Source organism: Taudactylus pleione, unplaced genomic scaffold (assembly GCF_031769625.1).
Source record: "Taudactylus pleione unplaced genomic scaffold, aTauple2 ptg000451l, whole genome shotgun sequence".
Taxonomy (NCBI): domain Eukaryota; kingdom Metazoa; phylum Chordata; class Amphibia; order Anura; family Myobatrachidae; genus Taudactylus; species Taudactylus pleione.
The window spans coordinates 6035380-6061130 of NW_028284853.1; the positions used below are offsets into that span (position 1 = coordinate 6035380).

Here is a 25751-nt window from a genome sequence, read left to right on the forward strand (position 1 = left end):
GTTCTTTCTGACCATAGAAGATATTGTGACCATTAACCATTACTCCTCATACACTAGCATGCCACTGTGATGGGAACGCTGCTTGGGTCCATGGTTCTGTGTTGCAGAGGAGACACTGTGACCATTAACCCTTACTCCTCATACACTAGCATGCCACTGTGATGGGAGCGCTGCTTGGGTCCATGGTTCTGTCTGACCATAGAAGATATTGTGACCATTAACCCTTTCTCCTTATACACTAGCATGCCACTGTGATAGGAACGCTGCTTGTGTCCATGGTTCTGTGTGACAGAGGAGACACTGTGACCATTAACCCTTACTCCTTATACACTAGCATGTCACTGTGATAGGAGCGCTGCTTGGGTTCATAGTTCTGTGTGACAGAGAAGTCTCTGTGACCATTAACCCTTACTCCTCATACACTAGCATGCCACTGTGATAGGAGCGCTGCTTGGGTCTATGGTTATGTGTGAGAGAGAAGACACTGTGACCATTAACCCTTACTCCTCATACACTAGCATGCTACTGTGATAGGAGCGCTGCTTTTGTCCATGGTACTGTGTGACAGAGAAGACTCTGTGACCATTAACCCTTACTCCTCATACACTAACATGCCACTGTGATAGGAGCGCTGCTTGGGTCCATGGTTCTGTCTAACCAGAGAACATATTGTGACCATTAACCCTTACTCCTCATACACTAGCATGCCACTGTGATGGGAACGCTGCCTGGGTCCATGGTTCTGTGTGATAGAGAAGACTCTGTGACCATTAACCCTTACTCGTCCTCATACACTAGCATGCCACTGTGATGGGAACGCTGCCTGGGTCCATGGTTCTGTGTGACAGAGGAGACACTGTGACCATTAACCCTTACTCCTTATACACTAGCGTGCCACTGTAGTGGGAGCGCTGCTTGAGTCCATGGTTCTGTGTGACAGAGGAGACACAGTGATCATTAACCCTTACTCCTCATACACTAGCACGCCAATGTGATAGGAACGCTGCTTGGGTCCATAGTTCTGTGTGACAGAGAAGACTCTGTGACCATTAACCCTTACTCCTCATACACTAGCGTGTCACTGTGATAGGAGCGCTGCTTGGGTCCATGGTTCTGTCTAACTAGAGAAGACACTGTGACCATTAACCGTTACTCCTCATACACTAGCATGCCACTGTGATAGGAGCGCTGCTCGTGTCCATGGTTCTGTCTGACTAGAGAGGACACTGTGACCATTAACCCTTACTCCTCATACACTAGCATGCCACTGTGATAGGAGCGCTGCTCGTATCCGTGGTTCTGTGTGACAGAGGAGACTCTGTGACCATTAACCCTTACTCCTCATACACTAGCATGCCACTGTGATAGGAGCGCTGCTCGTGTCCATGGTTCTGTGTGACAGAGGAGACACTGTGACCATTAACCCTTCCTCCTCATACACTAGCATGCCACTGTGATGGGAGTGCTGCTTGGGTCCATGGTTCTGTGTGACAGAGAAGACACTGTGACCATTAACCCTTCCTCCTCATACACTAGCATGCCACCATGATGGGTGCGCTGCTTGGGTCCATGGTTCTGTGTGACAGAGAAGACACCGTGACCATTAACCCTTACTCCTCATACACTAGCATGCCACTGTGATAGGAGAGCTGCTTGGGTCCATGGTTCTGTCTGACCATAGAAGATATTGTGACCATTAACCCTTACTCCTCATACACTAGCATGCCACTGTGATAGGAGCGCTGCTTGGGTCCATGGTTCTGTCTAACCAGAGAACAAATTGTGACCATTAACCCTTACTCCTCATACACTAGCATGCCACTGTGATGGGAACGCTGCCTGGGTCCATGGTTCTGTGTGATAGAGAAGACTCTGTGACCATTAACCCTTTCACCTCATACACTAGCATGCCACTGTGATGGGAGCGCTGCTTGAGTCCATGGTTCTGTGTGACAGAGGAGACACAGTGATCATTAACCCTTACTCCTCATACACTAGCATGCCACTGTGATAGGAGCGCTGCTTGGGTCCATGGTTATGTGTGAGAGAGAAGACACTGTGACCATTAACCCTTACTCCTCATACACTAGCATGCCACTGTGATTTGAGCGCTGCTTTTGTTCATGGTTCTGTCTAACCATAGAAGATATTGTGACCATTAACCCTTACTCCAGTCCTCATACACTAGCATGCCACTGTGATAGGAGCGCTGCTTGGGTCCATGGTTCTGTCTAACCAGAGAACATATTGTGACCATTAACCCTTACTCCTCATACACTAGCATGCCACTGTGATAGGAGAGCTGCTTGGGTCCATGGTTCTGTGTGACAGAGAAGACTCTGTGACCATTAACCCTTACTCCTCATACACTAGCATGCCACTGTGATAGGAGCGCTGCTTGGGTCCATGGTTATATGTGAGAGAGAAGACACTGTGACCATTAACCCTTACTCCTCATACACTAGCATGCCACTGTGATGGGAGCGCTGCTTGGGTCCATGGTTCTGTCTTACCAGAGAACATATTGTGACCATTAACCCTTACTCCTCATACACTAGCATGCCACTGTGATGGGAACGCTGCCTGGGTCCATGGTTCTGTGTGACAGAGAAGACTCTGTGGCCATTAACACTTACTCCTCATACACTAGCATGCCACTGTGATGGGAGCGCTGCTTGAGTCCATGGTTCTGTGTGACAGAGGAGACACAGTGATCATTAACCCTTACTCCTCATACACTAGCATGCCACTGTGATAGGAGCGCTGCTTGGGTCCATGGTTCTGTCTAACCAGAGAACATATTGTAACCATTAACCCTTACTCCTCATACACTAGCATGCCACTGTGATGGGAACGCTGCCTGGGTCCATGGTTCTGTGTGACAGAGAAGACTCTGTGGCCATTAACCCTTATTCCTCATACACTAGCATGCCACTGTGATAGGAGCGCTGCTTGGGTCCATGGTTCTGTCTAACCAGAGAACATATTGTGACCATTAACCCTTACTCCTCATACACTAGCATGCCACTGTGATGGGAACGCTGCCTGGGTCCATGGTTCTGTGTGACAGAGAAGACTCTGTGGCCATTAACCCTTACTCCTCATACACTAGCATGTCACTGTGATAGGAACGCTGCTTGGGTCCATGGTTCTGTCTAACTAGAGAAGACACTATGACCATTAACCCTTACTCCTCATACACTAGCATGCCACTGTGATAGGAGCGCTGCTCGTGTCCATGGTTCTGTGTGACAGAGGAGACACTGTGACCATTAACCCTTACTCCTCATACACTAGCATGCCACTGTGATGGGAGCGCTGCTTGGGTCCATGGTTCTTTCTGACCATAGAAGATATTGTGACCATTAACCCTTACTCCTCATACACTAGCATGCCACTGTGATGGGAACGCTGCTTGGGTCCATGGTTCTGTGTTGCAGAGGAGACACTGTGACCATTAACCCTTACTCCTCATACACTAGCATGCCACTGTGATGGGAGCGCTGCTTGGGTCCATGGTTCTGTCTGACCATAGAAGATATTGTGACCATTAACCCTTTCTCCTTATACACTAGCATGCCACTGTGATAGGAACGCTGCTTGTGTCCATGGTTCTGTGTGACAGAGGAGACACTGTGACCATTAACCCTTACTCCTTATACACTAGCATGTCACTGTGATAGGAGCGCTGCTTGGGTTCATAATTCTGTGTGACAGAGAAGTCTCTGTGACCATTAACCCTTACTCCTCATACACTAGCATGCCACTGTGATAGGAGCGCTGCTTGGGTCTATGGTTATGTGTGAGAGAGAAGACACTGTGACCATTAACCCTTATTCCTCATACACTAGCATGCTACTGTGATAGGAGCGCTGCTTTTGTCCATGGTACTGTGTGACAGAGAAGACTCTGTGACCATTAACCCTTACTCCTCATACACTAACATGCCACTGTGATAGGAGCGCTGCTTGGGTCCATGGTTCTGTCTAACCAGAGAACATATTGTGACCATTAACCCTTACTCCTCATACACTAGCATGCCACTGTGATGGGAACGCTGCCTGGGTCCATGGTTCTGTGTGATAGAGAACATATTGTGACCATTAACCCTTACTCCTCATACACTAGCATGCCACTGTGATGGGAACGCTGCCTGGGTCCATGGTTCTGTGTGACAGAGAAGACTCTGTGGCCATTAACCCTTACTCCTCATACACTAGCATGCCACTGTGATGGGAACGCTGCCTGGGTCCATGGTTCTGTGTGACAGAGAAGACTCTGTGGCCATTAACCCTTACTCCTCATACACTAGCATGCCACTGTGATAGGAGCGCTGCTTGGGTCCATGGTTCTGTCTAACCAGAGAACATATTGTGACCATTAACCCTTACTCCTCATACATTAGCATGCCACTGTGATGGGAACGCTGCCTGGGTCCATGGTTCTGTGTTACAGAGAAGACTCTGTGGCCATTAACCCTTACTCCTCATACACTAGCATGTCACTGTGATAGGAACGCTGCTTGGGTCCATGGTTCTGTCTAACTAGAGAAGACACTATGACCATTAACCCTTACTCCTCATACACTAGCATGCCACTGTGATAGGAGCGCTGCTCGTGTCCATGGTTCTGTGTGACAGAGGAGACACTGTGACCATTAACCCTTACTCCTCATACACTAGCATGCCACTGTGATGGGAGCGCTGCTTGGGTCCATGGTTCTTTCTGACCATAGAAGATATTGTGACCATTAACCCTTACTGCTCATACACTAGCATGCCACTGTGATGGGAACGCTGCTTGGGTCCATGGTTCTGTGTTGCAGAGAAGACACTGTGACCATTAACCCTTACTCCTCATACACTAGCATGCCACTGTGATGGGAGCGCTGCTTGGGTCCATGGTTCTGTCTGACCATAGAAGATATTGTGACCATTAACCCTTTCTCCTTATACACTAGCATGCCACTGTGATAGGAACGCTGCTTGTGTCCATGGTTCTGTGTGACAGAGGAGACACTGTGACCATTAACCCTTACTCCTTATACACTAGCATGTCACTGTGATAGGAGCGCTGCTTGGGTTCATAGTTCTGTGTGACAGAGAAGTCTCTGTGACCATTAAACCTTACTCCTCATACACTAGCATGCCACTGTGATAGGAGCGCTGCTTGGGTCTATGGTTATGTGTGAGAGAGAAGACACTGTGACCATTAACCCTTACTCCTCATACACTAGCATGCTACTGTGATAGGAGCGCTGCTTTTGTCCATGGTACTGTGTGACAGAGAAGACTCTGTGACCATTAACCCTTACTCCTCATACACTAACATGCCACTGTGATAGGAGCGCTGCTTGGGTCCATGGTTCTGTCTAACCAGAGAACATATTGTGACCATTAACCCTTACTCCTCATACACTAGCATGCCACTGTGATGGGAACGCTGCCTGGGTCCATGGTTCTGTGTGATAGAGAAGACTCTGTGACCATTAACCCTTACTCGTCCTCATACACTAGCATGCCACTGTGATGGGAACGCTGCCTGGGTCCATGGTTCTGTGTGACAGAGGAGACACTGTGACCATTAACCCTTACTCCTTATACACTAGCGTGCCACTGTAGTGGGAGCGCTGCTTGAGTCCATGGTTCTGTGTGACAGAGGAGACACAGTGATCATTAACCCTTACTCCTCATACACTAGCACGCCAATGTGATAGGAACGCTGCTTGGGTCCATAGTTCTGTGTGACAGAGAAGACTCTGTGACCTTTAACCCTTACTCCTCATACACTAGCGTGTCACTGTGATAGGAGCGCTGCTTGGGTCCATGGTTCTGTCTAACTAGAGAAGACACTGTGACCATTAACCGTTACTCCTCATACACTAGCATGCCACTGTGATAGGAGCGCTGCTCGTGTCCATGGTTCTGTCTGACTAGAGAGGACACTGTGACCATTAACCCTTACTCCTCATACACTAGCATGCCACTGTGATAGGAGCGCTGCTCGTATCCGTGGTTCTGTGTGACAGAGGAGACTCTGTGACCATTAACCCTTACTCCTCATACACTAGCATGCCACTGTGATAGGAGCGCTGCTCGGGTCCATGGTTCTGTGTGACAGAGGAGACACTGTGACCATTAACCCTTCCTCCTCATACACTAGCATGCCACTGTGATGGGAGTGCTGCTTGGGTCCATGGTTCTGTGTGACAGAGAAGACACTGTGACCATTAACCCTTCCTCCTCATACACTAGCATGCCACCATGATGGGTGCGCTGCTTGGGTCCATGGTTCTGTGTGACAGAGAAGACACCGTGACCATTAACCCTTACTCCTCATACACTAGCATGCCACTGTGATAGGAGAGCTGCTTGGGTCCATGGTTCTGTCTGACCATAGAAGATATTGTGACCATTAACCCTTACTCCTCATACACTAGCATGCCACTGTGATAGGAGCGCTGCTTGGGTCCATGGTTCTGTCTAACCAGAGAACAAATTGTGACCATTAACCCTTACTCCTCATACACTAGCATGCCACTGTGATGGGAGCGCTGCTTGAGTCCATGGTTCTGTGTGACAGAGGAGACACAGTGATCATTAACCCTTACTCCTCATACACTAGCATGCCACTGTGATAGGAGCGCTGCTTGGGTCCATGGTTCTGTCTAACCAGAGAACATATTGTAACCATTAACCCTTACTCCTCATACACTAGCATGCCACTGTGATGGGAACGCTGCCTGGGTCCATGGTTCTGTGTGACAGAGAAGACTCTGTGGCCATTAACCCTTATTCCTCATACACTAGCATGCCACTGTGATAGGAGCGCTGCTTGGGTCCATGGTTCTGTCTAACCAGAGAACATATTGTGACCATTAACCCTTACTCCTCATACACTAGCATGCCACTGTGATGGGAACGCTGCCTGGGTCCATGGTTCTGTGTGACAGAGAAGACTCTGTGGCCATTAACCCTTACTCCTCATACACTAGCATGTCACTGTGATAGGAACGCTGCTTGGGTCCATGGTTCTGTCTAACTAGAGAAGACACTATGACCATTAACCCTTACTCCTCATACACTAGCATGCCACTGTGATAGGAGCGCTGCTCGTGTCCATGGTTCTGTGTGACAGAGGAGACACTGTGACCATTAACCCTTACTCCTCATACACTAGCATGCCACTGTGATGGGAGCGCTGCTTGGGTCCATGGTTCTTTCTGACCATAGAAGATATTGTGACCATTAACCCTTACTCCTCATACACTAGCATGCCACTGTGATGGGAACGCTGCTTGGGTCCATGGTTCTGTGTTGCAGAGGAGACACTGTGACCATTAACCCTTACTCCTCATACACTAGCATGCCACTGTGATGGGAGCGCTGCTTGGGTCCATGGTTCTGTCTGACCATAGAAGATATTGTGACCATTAACCCTTTCTCCTTATACACTAGCATGCCACTGTGATAGGAACGCTGCTTGTGTCCATGGTTCTGTGTGACAGAGGAGACACTGTGACCATTAACCCTTACTCCTTATACACTAGCATGTCACTGTGATAGGAGCGCTGCTTGGGTTCATAGTTCTGTGTGACAGAGAAGTCTCTGTGACCATTAACCCTTACTCCTCATACACTAGCATGCCACTGTGATAGGAGCGCTGCTTGGGTCTATGGTTATGTGTGAGAGAGAAGACACTGTGACCATTAACCCTTATTCCTCATACACTAGCATGCTACTGTGATAGGAGCGCTGCTTTTGTCCATGGTACTGTGTGACAGAGAAGACTCTGTGACCATTAACCCTTACTCCTCATACACTAACATGCCACTGTGATAGGAGCGCTGCTTGGGTCCATGGTTCTGTCTAACCAGAGAACATATTGTGACCATTAACCCTTACTCCTCATACACTAGCATGCCACTGTGATGGGAACGCTGCCTGGGTCCATGGTTCTGTGTGATAGAGAACATATTGTGACCATTAACCCTTACTCCTCATACACTAGCATGCCACTGTGATGGGAACGCTGCCTGGGTCCATGGTTCTGTGTGACAGAGAAGACTCTGTGGCCATTAACCCTTACTCCTCATACACTAGCATGCCACTGTGATGGGAACGCTGCCTGGGTCCATGGTTCTGTGTGACAGAGAAGACTCTGTGGCCATTAACCCTTACTCCTCATACACTAGCATGCCACTGTGATAGGAGCGCTGCTTGGGTCCATGGTTCTGTCTAACCAGAGAACATATTGTGACCATTAACCCTTACTCCTCATACACTAGCATGCCACTGTGATGGGAACGCTGCCTGGGTCCATGGTTCTGTGTGACAGAGAAGACTCTGTGGCCATTAACCCTTACTCCTCATACACTAGCATGTCACTGTGATAGGAACGCTGCTTGGGTCCATGGTTCTGTCTAACTAGAGAAGACACTATGACCATTAACCCTTACTCCTCATACACTAGCATGCCACTGTGATAGGAGCGCTGCTCGTGTCCATGGTTCTGTGTGACAAAGGAGACACTGTGACCATTAACCCTTACTCCTCATACACTAGCATGCCACTGTGATGGGAGCGCTGCTTGGGTCCATGGTTCTTTCTGACCATAGAAGATATTGTGACCATTAACCCTTACTGCTCATACACTAGCATGCCACTGTGATGGGAACGCTGCTTGGGTCCATGGTTCTGTGTTGCAGAGGAGACACTGTGACCATTAACCCTTACTCCTCATACACTAGCATGCCACTGTGATGGGAGCGCTGCTTGGGTCCATGGTTCTGTCTGACCATAGAAGATATTGTGACCATTAACCCTTTCTCCTTATACACTAGCATGCCACTGTGATAGGAACGCTGCTTGTGTCCATGGTTCTGTGTGACAGAGGAGACACTGTGACCATTAACCCTTACTCCTTATACACTAGCATGTCACTGTGATAGGAGCGCTGCTTGGGTTCATAGTTCTGTGTGACAGAGAAGTCTCTGTGACCATTAACCCTTACTCCTCATACACTAGCATGCCACTGTGATAGGAGCGCTGCTTGGGTCTATGGTTATGTGTGAGAGAGAAGACACTGTGACCATTACCCCTTACTCCTCATACACTAGCATGCTACTGTGATAGGAGCGCTGCTTTTGTCCATGGTACTGTGTGACAGAGAAGACTCTGTGACCATTAACCCTTACTCCTCATACACTAACATGCCACTGTGATAGGAGCGCTGCTTGGGTCCATGGTTCTGTCTAACCAGAGAACATATTGTGACCATTAACCCTTACTCCTCATACACTAGCATGCCACTGTGATGGGAACGCTGCCTGGGTCCATGGTTCTGTGTGATAGAGAAGACTCTGTGACCATTAACCCTTACTCGTCCTCATACACTAGCATGCCACTGTGATGGGAACGCTGCCTGGGTCCATGGTTCTGTGTGACAGAGGAGACACTGTGACCATTAACCCTTACTCCTTATACACTAGCGTGCCACTGTAGTGGGAGCGCTGCTTGAGTCCATGGTTCTGTGTGACAGAGGAGACACAGTGATCATTAACCCTTACTCCTCATACACTAGCACGCCAATGTGATAGGAACGCTGCTTGGGTCCATAGTTCTGTGTGACAGAGAAGACTCTGTGACCATTAACCCTTACTCCTCATACACTAGCGTGTCACTGTGATAGGAGCGCTGCTTGGGTCCATGGTTCTGTCTAACTAGAGAAGACACTGTGACCATTAACCGTTACTCCTCATACACTAGCATGCCACTGTGATAGGAGCGCTGCTCGTGTCCATGGTTCTGTCTGACTAGAGAGGACACTGTGACCATTAACCCTTACTCCTCATACACTAGCATGCCACTGTGATAGGAGCGCTGCTCGTATCCGTGGTTCTGTGTGACAGAGGAGACTCTGTGACCATTAACCCTTACTCCTCATACACTAGCATGCCACTGTGATAGGAGCGCTGCTCGTGTCCATGGTTCTGTGTGACAGAGGAGACACTGTGACCATTAACCCTTCCTCCTCATACACTAGCATGCCACTGTGATGGGAGTGCTGCTTGGGTCCATGGTTCTGTGTGACAGAGAAGACACTGTGACCATTAACCCTTCCTCCTCATACACTAGCATGCCACCATGATGGGTGCGCTGCTTGGGTCCATGGTTCTGTGTGACAGAGAAGACACCGTGACCATTAACCCTTACTCCTCATACACTAGCATGCCACTGTGATAGGAGAGCTGCTTGGGTCCATGGTTCTGTCTGACCATAGAAGATATTGTGACCATTAACCCTTACTCCTCATACACTAGCATGCCACTGTGATAGGAGCGCTGCTTGGGTCCATGGTTCTGTCTAACCAGAGAACAAATTGTGACCATTAACCCTTACTCCTCATACACTAGCATGCCACTGTGATGGGAACGCTGCCTGGGTCCATGGTTCTGTGTGATAGAGAAGACTCTGTGACCATTAACCCTTTCACCTCATACACTAGCATGCCACTGTGATGGGAGCGCTGCTTGAGTCCATGGTTCTGTGTGACAGAGGAGACACAGTGATCATTAACCCTTACTCCTCATACACTAGCATGCCAATGTGATAGGAACGCTGCTTGGGTCCATAGTTCTGTGTGACAGAGAAGACTCTGTGACCATTAACCCTTACTCCTCATTCACTAGCATGCCACTGTGATTGGAGCACTGCTTAGGTCCATGGTTCTTTCTGACCATAGAAGATATTGTGACCATTAACCCTTACTCCTCATACACTAGCATGCCACTGTGATGGGAACGCTGCCTGGGTCCATGGTTCTGTGTGACAGAGAAGACTCTGTGACCATTAACCCTTACTCCTCATACACTAGCATGTCACTGTGATATCAGCACTGCTTGGGTCCATGGTTCTGTGTGACAGAGGAGAAACTGTAACCATTAACTCTTACTCCTCATACACTAGAATGCCATTGTGATAGGAGCGCTGCTTGGGTCCATGATTCTGTGTGAAAGAGAAGACACAGTGATCATTAACCTTTACTCCTCATACACTAGCATGCCACTTTGACAGGAGTGCTACTTGGGTCCATGGTTCTGTGTGACAGAGAAGACTCTGTGATCATTAACCCTTACTCCTCATACACTAGCATGCCACTGTGATAGGAGCGCTGCTTGGGTCCATGGTTCTGTCTGACCTGAGATGACACTGTGACCATTAACCCTTACTCCTCATACACTAGCATGCCACTGTGATGGGAGCGCTGCTTGGGTCCATAGTTCTGTGTGACAGAGAAGACTCTGTGACCATTAACCCTTACTCCTCATACACTAGCATGCCACTGTGATAGGAGCGCTGCTCGTGTCCATGGTTCTGTGTGACAGAGGAGACACTGTGACCATTAACCCTTACTCCTCATACACTAGCATGCCACTGTGATAGGAGCGCTGCTTAGGTCCATGGTTCTGTGTGACAGAGGAGACACTGTGACCATTAACCCTTACTCCTCATACACTAGCATGTCACTGTGATAGGAGCGCTGCTTGGGTCCATGGTTATGTGTGAGAGAGAAGACACTGTGACCATTAACCCTTACTCCTCATACACTAGCATGCCACTGTGATAGGAGCGCTGCTTGGGTCCATAGTTCTGTGTGACAGAGGAGAGTCTGTGACCATTAACCCTTACTCCTCAAACACTAGCATGCCACTGTGATAGGAGCGCTGCTCGTGTCCATGGTTCTGTGTGATAGAGAAGACACTGTGACCATTAACCCTTACTCCTCATACACTAGCATGCCACTGTGATAGGAGCGCTGCTTGGGTCCATGGTTCTGTGACAGAGGAGACACTGTGACTATTAACCCTTACTCCTCATACACTAGCGTGTCACTGTGATGGGAATGCTGCTTGGGTCCATGGTTCTGTGTGACAGAGAAGACACTGTGACCATTAACCCTTACTCCTCATACACTAGCATACCACTGTGATAGGAGCGCTGATTGGGTCCATGGTTCTGTCTGACTAGAAAAGACACTGTGACCATTAACCCTTACTCCTCCTACACTAGCATGTCACTGTGATATCAGCACTGCTTGGGTCCATGGTTCTGTGTGACAGAGGAGAAAAACCTGTAACCATTAACTCTTACTCCTCATACACTAGAATGCCATTGTGATAGGAGCGCTGCTTGGGTCCATGATTCTGTGTGAAAGAGAAGACACAGTGATCATTAACCCTTACTCCTCATACACTAGCATGCCACTTTGACAGGAGCGCTACTTGGGTCCATGGTTCTGTGTGACAGAGAAGACTCTGTGACCATTAACCCTTACTCCTCATACACTAGCATGTCACTGTGATAGGAGCGCTGCTTGGGTCCATGGTTCTGTCTGACCTGAGATGACACTGTGACCATTAACCCTTACTCCTCATACACTAACATGCCACTGTGATGGGAGCGCTGCTTGGGTCCATAGTTCTGTGTGACAGAGAAGACTCTGTGACCATTACCCCTTACTCCTCATACACTAGCATGCCACTGTGATAGGAGCGCTGCTCGTGTCCATGGTTCTGTGTGACAGAGGAGACACTGTGACCATTAACCCTTACTCCTCATACACTAGCATGCCACTGTGATAGGAGCGCTGCTCGTGTCCATGGTTCTGTGTGACAGAGGAGACACTGTGACCATTAACCCTTACTCCTCATACACTAGCATGCCACTGTGATAGGAGCGCTGCTTAGGTCCATGGTTCTGTGTGACAGAGGAGACACTATGACCATTAACCCTTACTCCTCATACACTAGCATGTCACTGTGATAGAAGCGCTGCTTGGGTCCATGGTTATGTGTGAGAGAGAAGACACTGTGACCATTAACCCTTACTCCTCATACTCTAGCATGCCACTGTGATAGGAGCGCTGCTTGGGTCCATAGTTCTGTGTGACAGAGGAGAGTCTGTGACCATTAACCCTTACTCCTCAAACACTAACATGCCACTGTGATTTGAGCGCTGCTTGTGTCCATGGTTCTGTGTGACAGAGGAGACACTATGACCATTAACCCTTACTCCTCATACACTAGCATGCCACTGTGATAGGAGCGCTGCTTGGGTCCATGGTTCTGTGACAGAGGAGACACTGTGACTATTAACCCTTACTCCTCATACACTAGCATGTCACTGTGATGGGAACGCTGGTTTGGTCCATGGTTCTGTGTGACAGAGAAGACACTGTGACCATTAACCCTTACTCCTCATACACTAGCATGTCACTGTGATAGGAGCGCTGCTTGGGTCCATGGTTCTGTGTGACAGAGGAGACACTATGACCATTAACCCTTACTCCTCATACACTAGCATGCCACTGTGATAGGAGCGCTGCTTGGGTCCATGGTTCTGTCTGACTAGAAAAGACACTGTGACCATTAACCCTTACTCCTCCTACACTAGCATGTCACTGTGATATCAGCACTGCTTGGGTCCATGGTTCTGTGTGACAGAGGAGAAACTGTAACCATTAACTCTTACTCCTCATACACTAGAATGCCATTGTGATAGGAGCGCTGCTTGGGTCCATGATTCTGTGTGAAAGAGAAGACACAGTGATCATTAACCTTACTCCTCATACACTAGCATGCCACTTTGACAGGAGCGCTACTTGGGTCCATGGTTCTGTGTGACAGAGAAGACACTGTGACCATTAACCCTTACTCCTCATACACTAGCATGTCACTGTGATAGGAGCGCTGCTTGGGTCCATGGTTCTGTCTGACCTGAGATGACACTGTGACCATTAACCCTTACTCCTCATACACTAGCATGCCACTGTGATAGGAGCGCTGCTTGAGTCCAGGCTTCTGTGTGACAGAGGAGACACTGTGACCATTAACCCTTACTCCTCATACACTAGCATGCCACTGTGATAGGAACGCTGCTTGGGTCCATAGTTCTGTGTTACAGAGGAGAAACTGTGACAATTAACCCTTACTCCTCATACACTAGCATGCCACTGTGATGGGAGCGCTGCTTGTGTCCATGGTTCTGTGTGACAAAGGAGAAGGTATGCAGTCACCATGGGGGCAATTCAATGAAATGCGATGTAGAGTAGCACCAAGAATGAGTATCTGGAGCTGTTCTATAGGCCACGCTGTTAATCTGCATCTAGAGCATTTCTGTTTGCACCCTCCTGAGGTGTGAGGAGAAACCTGACTAGACTAGTGCCGTGATGCTAGTAACGTGCTTTAATAACATTGTGGCCCGACATAAGCCATTGAATGCCATTTACATGACTAAACACCCGGCATTAGGTGCCGTAAACTGCGTCTCCTGACAACTTCCAGCCGCGATGGGGACAATTGAATATCTCAGGGCACTCATTCCCGGCACTATTCAGCATCGCATTTAGTTGAATTGCCCCCCAGGTCAAGATGTCAACATTCACAATTCACAACAGCAGAAGGTCGATATTGATAATGTGGACAGCATTAAATGTACATCTGGACATCTGTACTGGACATCTGCAAAATTCTCTTGGGCCGTTGACAGATTGTTGACACTTGCAATATATCTCCATTGTAGACATTTCCATTAGGCTCAGCATTGGGGTTAGCGTTAGGTTTACCATAAGGTTACGGTTAATGTTAGGGTTAGCGGTGGGGACAGAATTACAATAAAAAGACTATGGTGACATTTCAACAACGTCAACATTACATCAATGATGACATACTATATGTCAACTTGGTTAATGTCACCATTATTAGCATGTCAACATAATTAATGTCGACATTGTGAATGTCTAGAAAATATACTGAAACCAAAGAGACCAATAACACAATGCCAATTGTAACTTCAGCATGCTGTACATGTGGACATATATCATCTATCTATCTATCTATCTATCTATCTATCTACATGTAGATGCAGTCTGCTTGAAATAGGGTTTTGTCTCGCCCAAATGGGTGTGGTTCATGTGGAACTGGGCGTGGAGGTCCTTAGCTGGAGTTTTTTTGGTGTACCCTGCTCCTCGGACGTGAACCCCTTAATGTTAGGGAAGCCAGTATAGAGGAGCCTTGACGCTGGCCTGGCGCTTATTCATATATTTGCAAATGTATGTAACTAATACCTCTGAAATTCTATTATCATGTAGGATTCAAGTATTTTTGTTGATATTGCTGCAGTGTGCTGGAGGGCAAATCCCTTTTTTTCTGTGGTTCAGTGTAAACCCCGCCCTTTACAAGCACCTGTGCTATGTCATTAAGCTGATGTGAGCAACCACCATACTTTTTGTGGGCAAGGTAATACTGGCAGGGTGGCATTAACGCAGCTCTTGTTATGTATATCAGTGAGATGTCATGGCCAGTGCCTCTACTTGTCGTAAGCCTTGGAGAGAGATGGAGTGGACATAGATAAAGTGGTCTCTTCATGAAGCAGAGAAGAGCCCTGTTTAGCTGAAATCAGGGCTCTTCTCTGCTTTGTGCTATTCATGGAGCAGGTTACCGTGGAGAAGTGTATTACTTCCCCCGTTCCATGCCTGCATCGCATCCCCATACTTTTGTATGGTAAGTACGATTCATCTGAGGATGGCGCAATCTGTACCGCAAGCCGAACAGAGAAGGGAAGTTGCATACTCCCCTACTGTCTAACCGGCACCCATCGCTTACTCCGCCCCTTTTTCCCAGCAGCAGCTGTGACCTGACCTGCCTCTCTCGGATGCCGCGACATGTGTAGTGAGGAGCAGGCATGTCTGTCTTCTCGCTGCGTCCAGGGATCGCGGAGAGGCCGGACATCGCATGAAGACTTCAGAGAGGTGATGCGGTTATATAGTGATATTTATCGTGAGCCACTTCATGTTCTACATGAATAGACCCCAAAGTACCAACCAACTATCTCTCTCCAAGCATTAGTAGAGAGAGAGATAGTTTAGAATTTAAATTTTTTCTCTTAATTTATACAAACAGATCTATTTACTAAAGTGCGGGTTTTTAGAAGTGGAGATGTTGCCCATAGCAACCAATCAGATTCTAGCTATTATCTTCTAGAAGGTGCTAGATAAATGTTAAGTAGAATCTGATTGGTTGCTATGGGCAACATCTCCACTCCTATAAACCCACACTTTAGTAATTATACCCCATAGAGCTACTTTACTTATTCAGTACTGCACCATACTTCCCAAGATAGTTGTGGTTGTCAGTATAACATATAAAACACATATGCATCATATGTACACATAGTAGTCAATTCCATTATACTCGCCCCATGAGTAAGTATGACTATACAGTATCTCGCACTTATGGTAACTCTGTACTCGATGATTTATGTTTGCTGCCCCACGGGGCTGGGTACAAATATCAGCGAGTCTGGGGTGAAATTAGGCCGCAAGGGGAGGCGAGATAAGGTGGCGTTCACAGCATTTACACATTTTTGCAATAGCAACTCGCCCCCCTCATGGCTAATTGATTTGACCCCTTAGAATTCACTATGCAATTGTAGTAAAGTTTTGATTATAATCAATACGGCAAGAATAAACCAAAGTAGAATTTCCAATCTGTGATAAACAGATATTATAATTTCACTGACATGGTAAGAACAGTAATAGCAAAGTAACAACCTAGTAATACTGTACAAGTCATAAAACAATGTATTGGAAACCAAAGTGAGATATAAGAGAAGCAACACACAAAGCAATGCGGAGAGGAATCTATATTCAACACAGAGCTGGCATAACAGATGTGGCTGTTTCTCTGTAACCTCCAACATACAAATCCCAAACATCTGCTGACGCTTTGCTGATCACCTAGGAAGAGTCCATAGGGACCCACTGATCCCCACCACCCCCATCTCACCTGCTGATCATCATGGCTCCTTTACAGAACACGGAGACAGACGGCATCCTTCTGGAGTGTGGGAAGTGACCGGGGACATGAACGCAGTGACCGAGGAGGGAAGGAGTCCGTGGCTGGGTGTCTATGTGACAGGGAGAGGGGGGGGCATCATGTGATATTCCAGTAAAGCCTTTCTCTTGTCACACTGAGATGCACAGTTACCACCCACTGGCAATAAATGGGTCAATGAGGATCCAAGTCCAGTTTAATCTATGCCAGTTTGTTGAGGGCATAGCCAGAAGCTTTTATATGAAGACGGATAAAGTCAGTCTGAAGTTAGACACAGCTGTATGTGATCCTGTTCCTGCATTGGCATTGTGTGATGTTTCAGGGAATAGGTAACCCAGGGGGGGCAAGTGTACGAGCGGTGATAGCCCCTTTTTATTCTGCATTTGTTTCTGCTTGCCCAAAATATATTAACTACTTAACTGGATAAGATTATTTCCAAAATGTCCTTAAAATTGTTGATTTTATTTAATGATCAGATGATGTAAATAATAGCTATATAAACCTGATTCAGACAAAACAGTAAAGTTGTTTTTATTTTATTAAAGTGAATAATACTATTCAGAGCCGTAACTAGACTTTTTGGTGCCCTGGGCCAGAAAGAGCATTGGCGCCCCCCTCATTTTTCAAAGGGACATAATGCACCCAAAAAAGGGGAATGGCCTCATGGGGAAGGACCAGGGAAGAGATAGGGGAGGCCAGGAGATGCTGGGGATGAAATAAGAGGAAGCTACAAGCAAGAATGATAATAAACAGAAATTTGACAGGCCCTAACAGCGCCCCCTGACCTGTGGTGCCCTGTACCATGGCACCGGCCGCACTGCCCTAGCTACAGCCCTGATACTGTTAACATAAATCCTCTCCTCAGTATTTGCAGGATTTTAGCCAGTAGCTTAGCTATGGAAGGGCATTCTCAGTGACATGGGGGGGGGGGGGGGGGTAATGGGTTCACTGTTCCTCTTGGCAGAATTGCTGAGGGGGACAAATGTCCCCCCTTTACACCATTTACAGGCCAAACATAGTATTTTTTCACTTTTGGTGAGAGTGAGCGTCGCCACGCCTACCAAATATGGCCACACCTCCTCCCCATTACCAGTACCCCATTCAGCTCTCAATGGCCATTTTCAGTGGCACAGAGGGTGGGAAAGAGGGGATTGATTAACGGGGCATGGGTTTGTTAAAGGGGCCTAGCGGGGGGCCCAGGTCAGCTGCTGAGGGGACACTGTTTCCCTTGCCAGTACTGCTGAGAGGGACAAATGTTCCCCCTTTACACGTTTATAGGCCATGCAAAGTATTTTTTCATTTTTGGTGGGAGTGGGTGTCGCCACGCCTACCAGATATGGCCACACCTCCTACCCCAGTAGCAGGACCCCATTCAGTTCTCAACGGCTTTGGGCATTCCAGAGGATCGCCTATCACTGATGCCTGGGAGAGGGGGAGAGACTGGAGGGGGCAGAGCTGTAGTTGTCCTGGCTGTAAACCAGTTAGGATTCTGTAAGGATCGCCAACCATTGCTGTGTGGCTGCTTTGAGCCCCCTAAGTTCAGGCTGCGGGAAGATTGTCTTTTAGCAGCTACAGGTGGGTGATCCTGTTGGGATCGCCATTCTGTGCCGGGGATGGGAAGAGGTAGAGACTGGTGGGAGGATTGCCGAGGGGACGTCAGTGTGTGCTGAGCCCAGTGGCTTCTGTTTCTGACCCTGTTGCTACAGATCCAACCATGTCAGGGAAAGCTTAGTTTGGCGTGGTCGCATCTGATGGCACTGGTTAAAAACCAGATCATGGAGAAAACTGAGATTTCTCCAGCAGCACCTTCGGCTTCTATTGATAACGCCACTACCCTATACAGATGGCCACTCACTAATGTGATGAAATACTAAGGGGCCCATTTATCAAAGTGAATTTGAGGTAAATTCCCCGAAAACACATGTTTTCGGGGGTTTACCTCAAATACTAAGTATCCCCCGAATGTATGAAGGAGGGACCGCAGCAGGTATCTCCGACACCTGCTGCGATCCCTCCATTGCCGCCGGCAGCCGCCGGATCTTCCTGATCCCTCCGCCGGCAATGGGCACCGCTCATGTGCAGTCCTCGGGACTGCGCATGCGCAGCAACCCGGAATGTGCTCCGGTCACATCGCAGGGACGGGCTCTTTTCGGAGCCCGTCTCCCTGCATGTGCCGGGTCATACATTCGACCGGTATGATTGCATTTGGCAATGCGATCATGGGCGGTACTGCATGCCCTGATCTCATTGCAAAATGCGATCCTTAATAAATGGGCCCCTCAACGTTTTGAAGCTTGTCTAGTTACTCATGCCTGCATCTGGGGATGGTGCTATGCTAACTTACCAGTCCTGCTTCCACCGGACTTCCTTGCATGTGTCGTCGGCTCGCAATGTGATCTAGGGGTCTATTTACTAAGCAGTGTTAGGAGACAGAGTGAAAAGTGATAAGGAAGTGATAAGGTGCCAGCCAATCAGCTCCCAACTGTCCTCTCACAGGCTGTGTTTGAAAAATGACAGTTGGGAACTGATTGGCTGGCACCTTATCACTTCCTTATCACTTTTCACTCTGTCTCCTAACACTGCTTAGTAAATAGACCCCCTAGTAGTTTGTCAAGATCTCGTGCATGCACAACACAGCTTCCCAGGAGCCATTCGGTATCGGCATTAGGCAGGTGCGATAGACAGGGCAGAGATTGCAAGAGAGGTGAGTTACCGTATCACCTCCCTGGTGACTCTCCTATAATTACATTTCAATGCTAGCCAGGACATCCTGCATCCGCTGGAAATATGAAGGTGCTCTGCTCATAATGCTCATCATACTATTGTAAGTGCGATTTCAGTGACCATGACATTCCCACAGTGCAAATGAGATTACATACAGACAAGAATAAGTGCAAATGCAACACAAAGCATATAATTGGAATCACAGCATTTTGGATACGGAGTAACAAATTGTGTAAAGGACTGTTTTATGTTTGTTGGGGATTATACACATAAGGGCTCATGTAGGGCAGGACATGAATGCAGTTTGGGTTTCTTTCTCCCGGTGATCTGCATTTCTATTTTTAGTGCGCAAGGTACAATCCCCACTATCTACAGTGCATATTTATCATTACACAGGCTGACAATTCCCAGCAGTCTCTGCAGCTCCTGAAGAGCCCAGGTGACCAGTGTCAGGCCAGTGAAAGTGGGAAGCAACAGCTGGTTGGTCAGTGTAGTATGAGGTAACAGTCTGAGAGCAGGACTGCATGGCTGGCAAAAGGCTCCTGACAGGAACTAGCAGCTTTGTGATAGATGGGAATGTTTTTGAGAAGGCCCGCGGAGGCGGAGAGTGGAGCTGCAGACCAGTCCCTGAATCAGCCCCAGTCTACTGAGCACTGGAAAGGGGGAGCTGAAGTGACAGGTGGCTGTGACTGAAGGGAGAGAGAGTCAGCGCAATGAAGGAGGCTGTATCTGAACTGTGGCATCTGGAACAGGTCTGTGCATTCCTCCCCATACCTACTCACATTAAGCAGGCAACATTAATACTATAAAGCAAGCCTACTGCCAAAGTTAGTTCAAACACTGACATCACCCCTGCACAGGAAGGAATATTAGTGGTACAGTGACTAACTTTCAGCTGCTAAAACAGCAAAACACCTGAGTCAGTGAACAAAATATTTTACTTCAGCTCAGGGAAGGAGAATTCCAGAGGTTAATAATTCCTTTCAAATAACTAGTTCAGAACTCTCAGCTGCACTAACACGTGTCATCTTCTTAAGTGCACCAACGAAAGCCTGGCCAGGGAAGGTTAACTGATTCGGATTTAGGAACATCATTTAAATGTTGAACTAGAATTATTTGTGGAGTTATAGTTTCCTTTAGACACTTAAGCTGGGCATCCACTATACAATTTTCTGTCAGATATCTGTCTTGTCCCATACATTACCAGGTTTTCATTCCAACCAGCCAGATTGGACAGATATCTGACAGAAAATTGTATAGTGGATGGCCAGCTTTATTTTTCTAAAGTGTTAAGCTGGCCACAATTAGCGGGGCAATCCGCCCGATATCCGCGGATCGTCCCGATAATTGTAGCGTGTGTGCGGGCGACCAAGGGTTAAATATTGGACGGACGGGCATGCCCGTCCAATGCAATATTTATGGGGTAAACTGTTGACCGCATCGGGCAGTGTATGCCCTGCCGCGGCCGACAGACAGACAATTCCTGTGTTCCTTCCCATGTTCCTTCCCATCCCATGGAAGGAACAGGGAAATGTCTCCTCCCTCGGGGGCGGAGCGCAGATGTCAGGCTAATACACTGTAAGTAATCTCACAGTGTATGCCGCAGACATCTGCGGCTGGCAGGCTGCCAGATAAAATGTCTGTCGGTCTGACAGGCATTTTATCTGGCCGTGTATGCCCAGCTTTAGACAGTCAAGTGCTGACCTTGTTACAGTGATGTAGCTTCATTAGCTTTGGTATTTTAATAAAAGACACCCTGTGGCCCCTTTGTGTATTTATAACAGGTAATGGCGGAAAAATAAAGGTTTATGGTACCATTGGTGGAGAGATAGAATATTCAGTGTGCGTAATATATTCGGCACGGCCCTTGCTTTATCAGGTCTAGGTGATTCAAATTACTGCCATTGACCATAGTAATAGTAGCGCAAACTGTCAGGGATACCTACTGGGGTCCCTGACAAGCTACAGTATTACAAATAAATTAAAATAAATTGTTTTACTAACATCCATGGGTTATGTTGACACATCTATTGTACAAATGTCTATTTTTTTAAAGGTTTTTCTCACGTATGTATTGTAAGAATCCTGTTTATAAGCAACTTCTTTACTCATCACAAATGTTGTTACAGCACACTTGTATACATGAGATGACTTTCTGGCACTAGCTATGCCCCATCAGCCCTAGCTATCGTCCGGCTGCTAGTAAACGTCGGAAGCCCCGCCCACCGGATGGCAAAATCCTTTTATGCTTCACACACTAGGGACATGAGGTGAGGTCAATGGATGGGGAGGCACTGGCCAGTATTAGAGCTAGATTTACACACAAATATATGAACCTGTCCCACTTGCACAGATCTCCCCCCACACACAGTTCCCCCCCCACAGACAGATACCCGTAGCACAGATCCCCCTCACACATATCTCCCACTAGCACAAAAGATTTCCCCCACACACACACAGATCTCCCCCTAGCAGTGGACCCTCCTCACTTTTTTCTCCTTTGTGTGTTTCCACTGTCTGCATATTCCAATTTCCTTCCCTTCTCAGTGCAGCTGCTGCTGAGCTCCGATGCCTGAGTACTTCCTAGACTGGTCACCTGATCGTGTTCATCAGAGCTCAAGGCATGCCCCCTCACAGTGAGGCATGCCTCCATTAGCTCTTTTTCTCAGTGCTTTATTGGCTACTTTGTGGCCCAGCCCCCAGCTCCAGGCAGTGTCTGAGCTATCAGAGGTGAGGCTGAGCCTTTGCTGCCTCATCTCTTGTCTCTCCCTGGGGAGCAGATGTAATAAGCTCTGGAAAGTGATAAATTGGAGAGTGATAAACCACCAACCAATCAGCTCCTAACTGTCATTTTTTAAACACAGCCTGTAATATGACATTTAGGAGCTGAGTGGATGATAGTTTATCACTGTCCAATTTATCACGCTTAGTACATCTCCCCACCCTGTACCCTAGCACCTGCTGCTATTTTGGTGAGTTTTGCCTATAAAAATGATCAGAATAATTCAAAGATCATTTTTATAGTCAAAACTCTGCAGTCTGACAGGGAGTATGACAGGGGCTCTGTGTCACAACCCTGGCTAGTTTTTACCTTTTGCCTTGAGACTTACCTCTGCCAGCTGCTCTGTGGATCTGTGTGCAATTCGCCTGGGAGATCTGCTCTAAATCATACTGGCTGTAACACTTCTGTGTTGGACTGTGCTCTCCTTTCCACAGTGATTATTCAACTGGGCTTCCTCTATGAACAGTGCTAGCCTTGATTGGAGTCGCTGGTGTGGTTCTGACTCTCAGTACTGCAGAAATGATCGCTCCCTCTGCATGTTGTGCCCTCCACCACTCAGAGTGCTACTACCAAACCACCTGTCCGTATCCACCAATTGCTGCCATACCTAGGGTATATGTATCCTCCTCTGATAGCATTCTGGGCCTGAACATCTCGTTACTTCTGCTGGTTCCTAGACCAGTTCCTCTGGAAATACCTGGCATATCTAGAGATCCTGCTTACAGCAATACCCAGTATATCCAGAAATCCTGCTTACAGCAATACCTGGCATATCCAGAGATCCTGCTTATAGCAATACTCGTTATATCCAGAAATCCTGCTTACAGCAATACCTGGCATATCCAGAAATCCTGCTTATAGCAATACCCGGTATATCCAGAAATCCTGCTTACAGCAATACTCGGTATATCCAGAAATCCTGCTTAGAGCAATACCTGGCATACCCGGAAATCCTGCTGACAGCAATACCTGGCATATCCAGTGTGAAACTTCTGCTTTCAAGTCCCCTTAGCTTGTCTAAGTGAGTCTCCACAGTGCGCTCTGAAGTATTACTATCTTCCTGTAATCAATCATCCTACGGCTCCTGTGAGGATACCGGGTGTCCTGGGTATCCTGGGGTTCAGGGATCACACAGTGGAGCAGGTTATAATGAAGGAATGATGAACTTTATTCATGGAGACACAGAAATTCAGCAAACAGTAAGCAGGGTTATATCATTACAGTCCACTCAGAGTTCAGCAAAGTCTTTTCCAGCTGCTGTATATCTCTTCCCTACCTGGCCAGCTGTAACAGGGAACACAGAGCTGCTATATATCTCTTCCCTACCTGGCCAGCTGTAACAGGGCACACAGAGCTGTTATATATCTTAAGACACTGAGAGGGGACAACACCCCAACCTTCAGAGTCACACTCTACACACACACTATCCCACAATTCCTCTTGCTGCACCACCCTACTTCCCTCTCTCTCCCTCATTGGTGGGCTCAGGTGTCAGTCTTTGCAGAGAGGAAGGAGGAGGGTTTTGTAACAGGAACACACCTTTGCTGTCTGCTGCTGGCAAACTTCCTGTATGAGACATGCAGACTGAGGGTTTCAATTTAAGAACACAGAACTGGGTCATAACTCTTTTCAACATGCAGGCAAGTCCTAGAAGTCCTTTTCCCTTGTCTCCTCACATACCTCCCCCTTCTTAAATCGAGGAGACAGACATGGTCCCAATGTTGGAGTCCTGACTGTCGACTCGGCCCGAGGGTCTGCGAAGCTTGATATTTGTTTCCTCACATCTGGATAGCCCGTCAGCATTGTGATGTTCTCGTCCCTTTTTGTGAGAAATGGAAAAGTTGAAACTTTGTAACGCCAGACTCCACCTCAACAACCTCCCATTTTCCCCCGAGGTTCTGTTTAGCCAATACAACGGGTTATGGTCAGTGACAACAGTAAATTCTTTCCCATAAAGATATGGTTGTAGCTTCTTTAAGGCCCAGACTATGGCTAGACATTCTTTTTCAATAGTGGCGTAGGCTATCTCTCGGTCAGCTAGTTTACGGGATAGATACACAATTGGATGTTCCCTACCATCTGCTCCCACTTGACTCAACACTGCCCCAAGTCCACACCCTGATGCGTCTGTCTGCACAATAAACTTTCTGTTGTAGTCAGGGGCAGCCAACACTGGGGCTCGAGTCAGCAAGTCTTTTAAGGTGTTGAAAGCTTGCTCACATTCAACAGTCCATTCAATATTCCGAGCATATCTCTTTTTGGTCAAGTCTGTCAGAGCCTTGGCCACGGTGCTGTAATGTGGTATAAATTTCCTGTAATAGCCAGCGACTCCAAGGAACGCCCGCACTTGTTTTTGGTTGACAGGTTGGGGCCAATTGGAAATAGCCTCCACCTTTGCCGGATCAGGTCTGATAGCACCTCCTCCGACCCGATGTCCTAGGTACTGAACCTCAGCCATCCCCATTTGACACTTATCTGGGCGTATGGTGAGTCCAGCCTGTCTAATCCTCTTCAGCACTTCTGTCACCTGAATTAAATGCTCCTCCCAGGTATGGCTGAAGATGGCAATGTCATCTAAGTAGGCTTGGGAAAAGTCTTGACACCCCTCCAAGAGGTCATTAACCATTCGCTGGAATGTGGCAGGGGCGTTCTTCATCCCGAAAGGCATTGTAGTCCACTCAAAGAGTCCTTCCGGTGTGATGAAGGCAGAACGCTCCTGGGCCTCTTTGGTAAGTGGGATTTGCCAGTAGCCTTTGCTCAAATCCAATGTTGAGACAAACTCAGCCTCTCCAATCCGATCCAGTAGCTCATCAACACGGGGCATAGGGTAAGCATCAGTGGTGGTGACTTCGTTCAATTTGCGATAGTCCACACAAAACCGTGTGGTCCCATCTTTCTTGGGAACCAACACAACCCCAGCAGCCCATGGGCTTTTAGATGGCACTATGACCCCCAAAGCTAGCATCTCCTCGATCTCAGCCTTTACCTGCCTCATAACACCTGGAGTCATCCGGTAAGCGACTTGTCGGATGGGCCTAGCACTCCCAGTGTCCACATGGTGGGCGGTCAGATGAGTTCGACCAGGTAGACAAGAAAACTGGGCCTGTTCAGCCTCTAAGATCCTCCACATCTCTTGCTGCTGGGCTGCATTCAACTGTTGTCCCACCTGGACTGATTCCACTCCTTTCTTCTCTTTAGCAGCTCCCAAAAGGTCAAGCAATGGATCAGTTTCTGGTGCCTCCATTGGAGGACAACATACCGCCATTGTTACTACTTGACGATCACGATAGGCCTTAATTCGATTTATATGGAAGGTGCGTAGGTACTTCCCTCCCTTATCCAGGGCAATCA

The 25751-nt window shown here is 47.7% G+C and overlaps 1 protein-coding gene across 4 annotated transcripts in view; it reads right to left on the minus strand.

The window, feature by feature from the left end:
- LOC148505539 (syntaxin-binding protein 4-like) overlaps positions 1-25751 on the minus strand; it is a 164560-nt gene that overhangs the window by 75214 nt on the left and 63595 nt on the right. The window contains exon 1 of one of the 4 annotated variants that reach the window (XM_088448179.1): positions 16847-16939. The exons of the other annotated variants lie outside the window; for them this stretch is intronic. Coding sequence (XP_088304305.1) covers positions 16847-16893 — 47 coding nt within the window. The 5' untranslated portion in view covers positions 16894-16939. Of the gene's footprint in view, positions 1-16846; positions 16940-25751 lie in introns of those variants that run through there. 4 annotated transcript variants of the gene reach the window in all.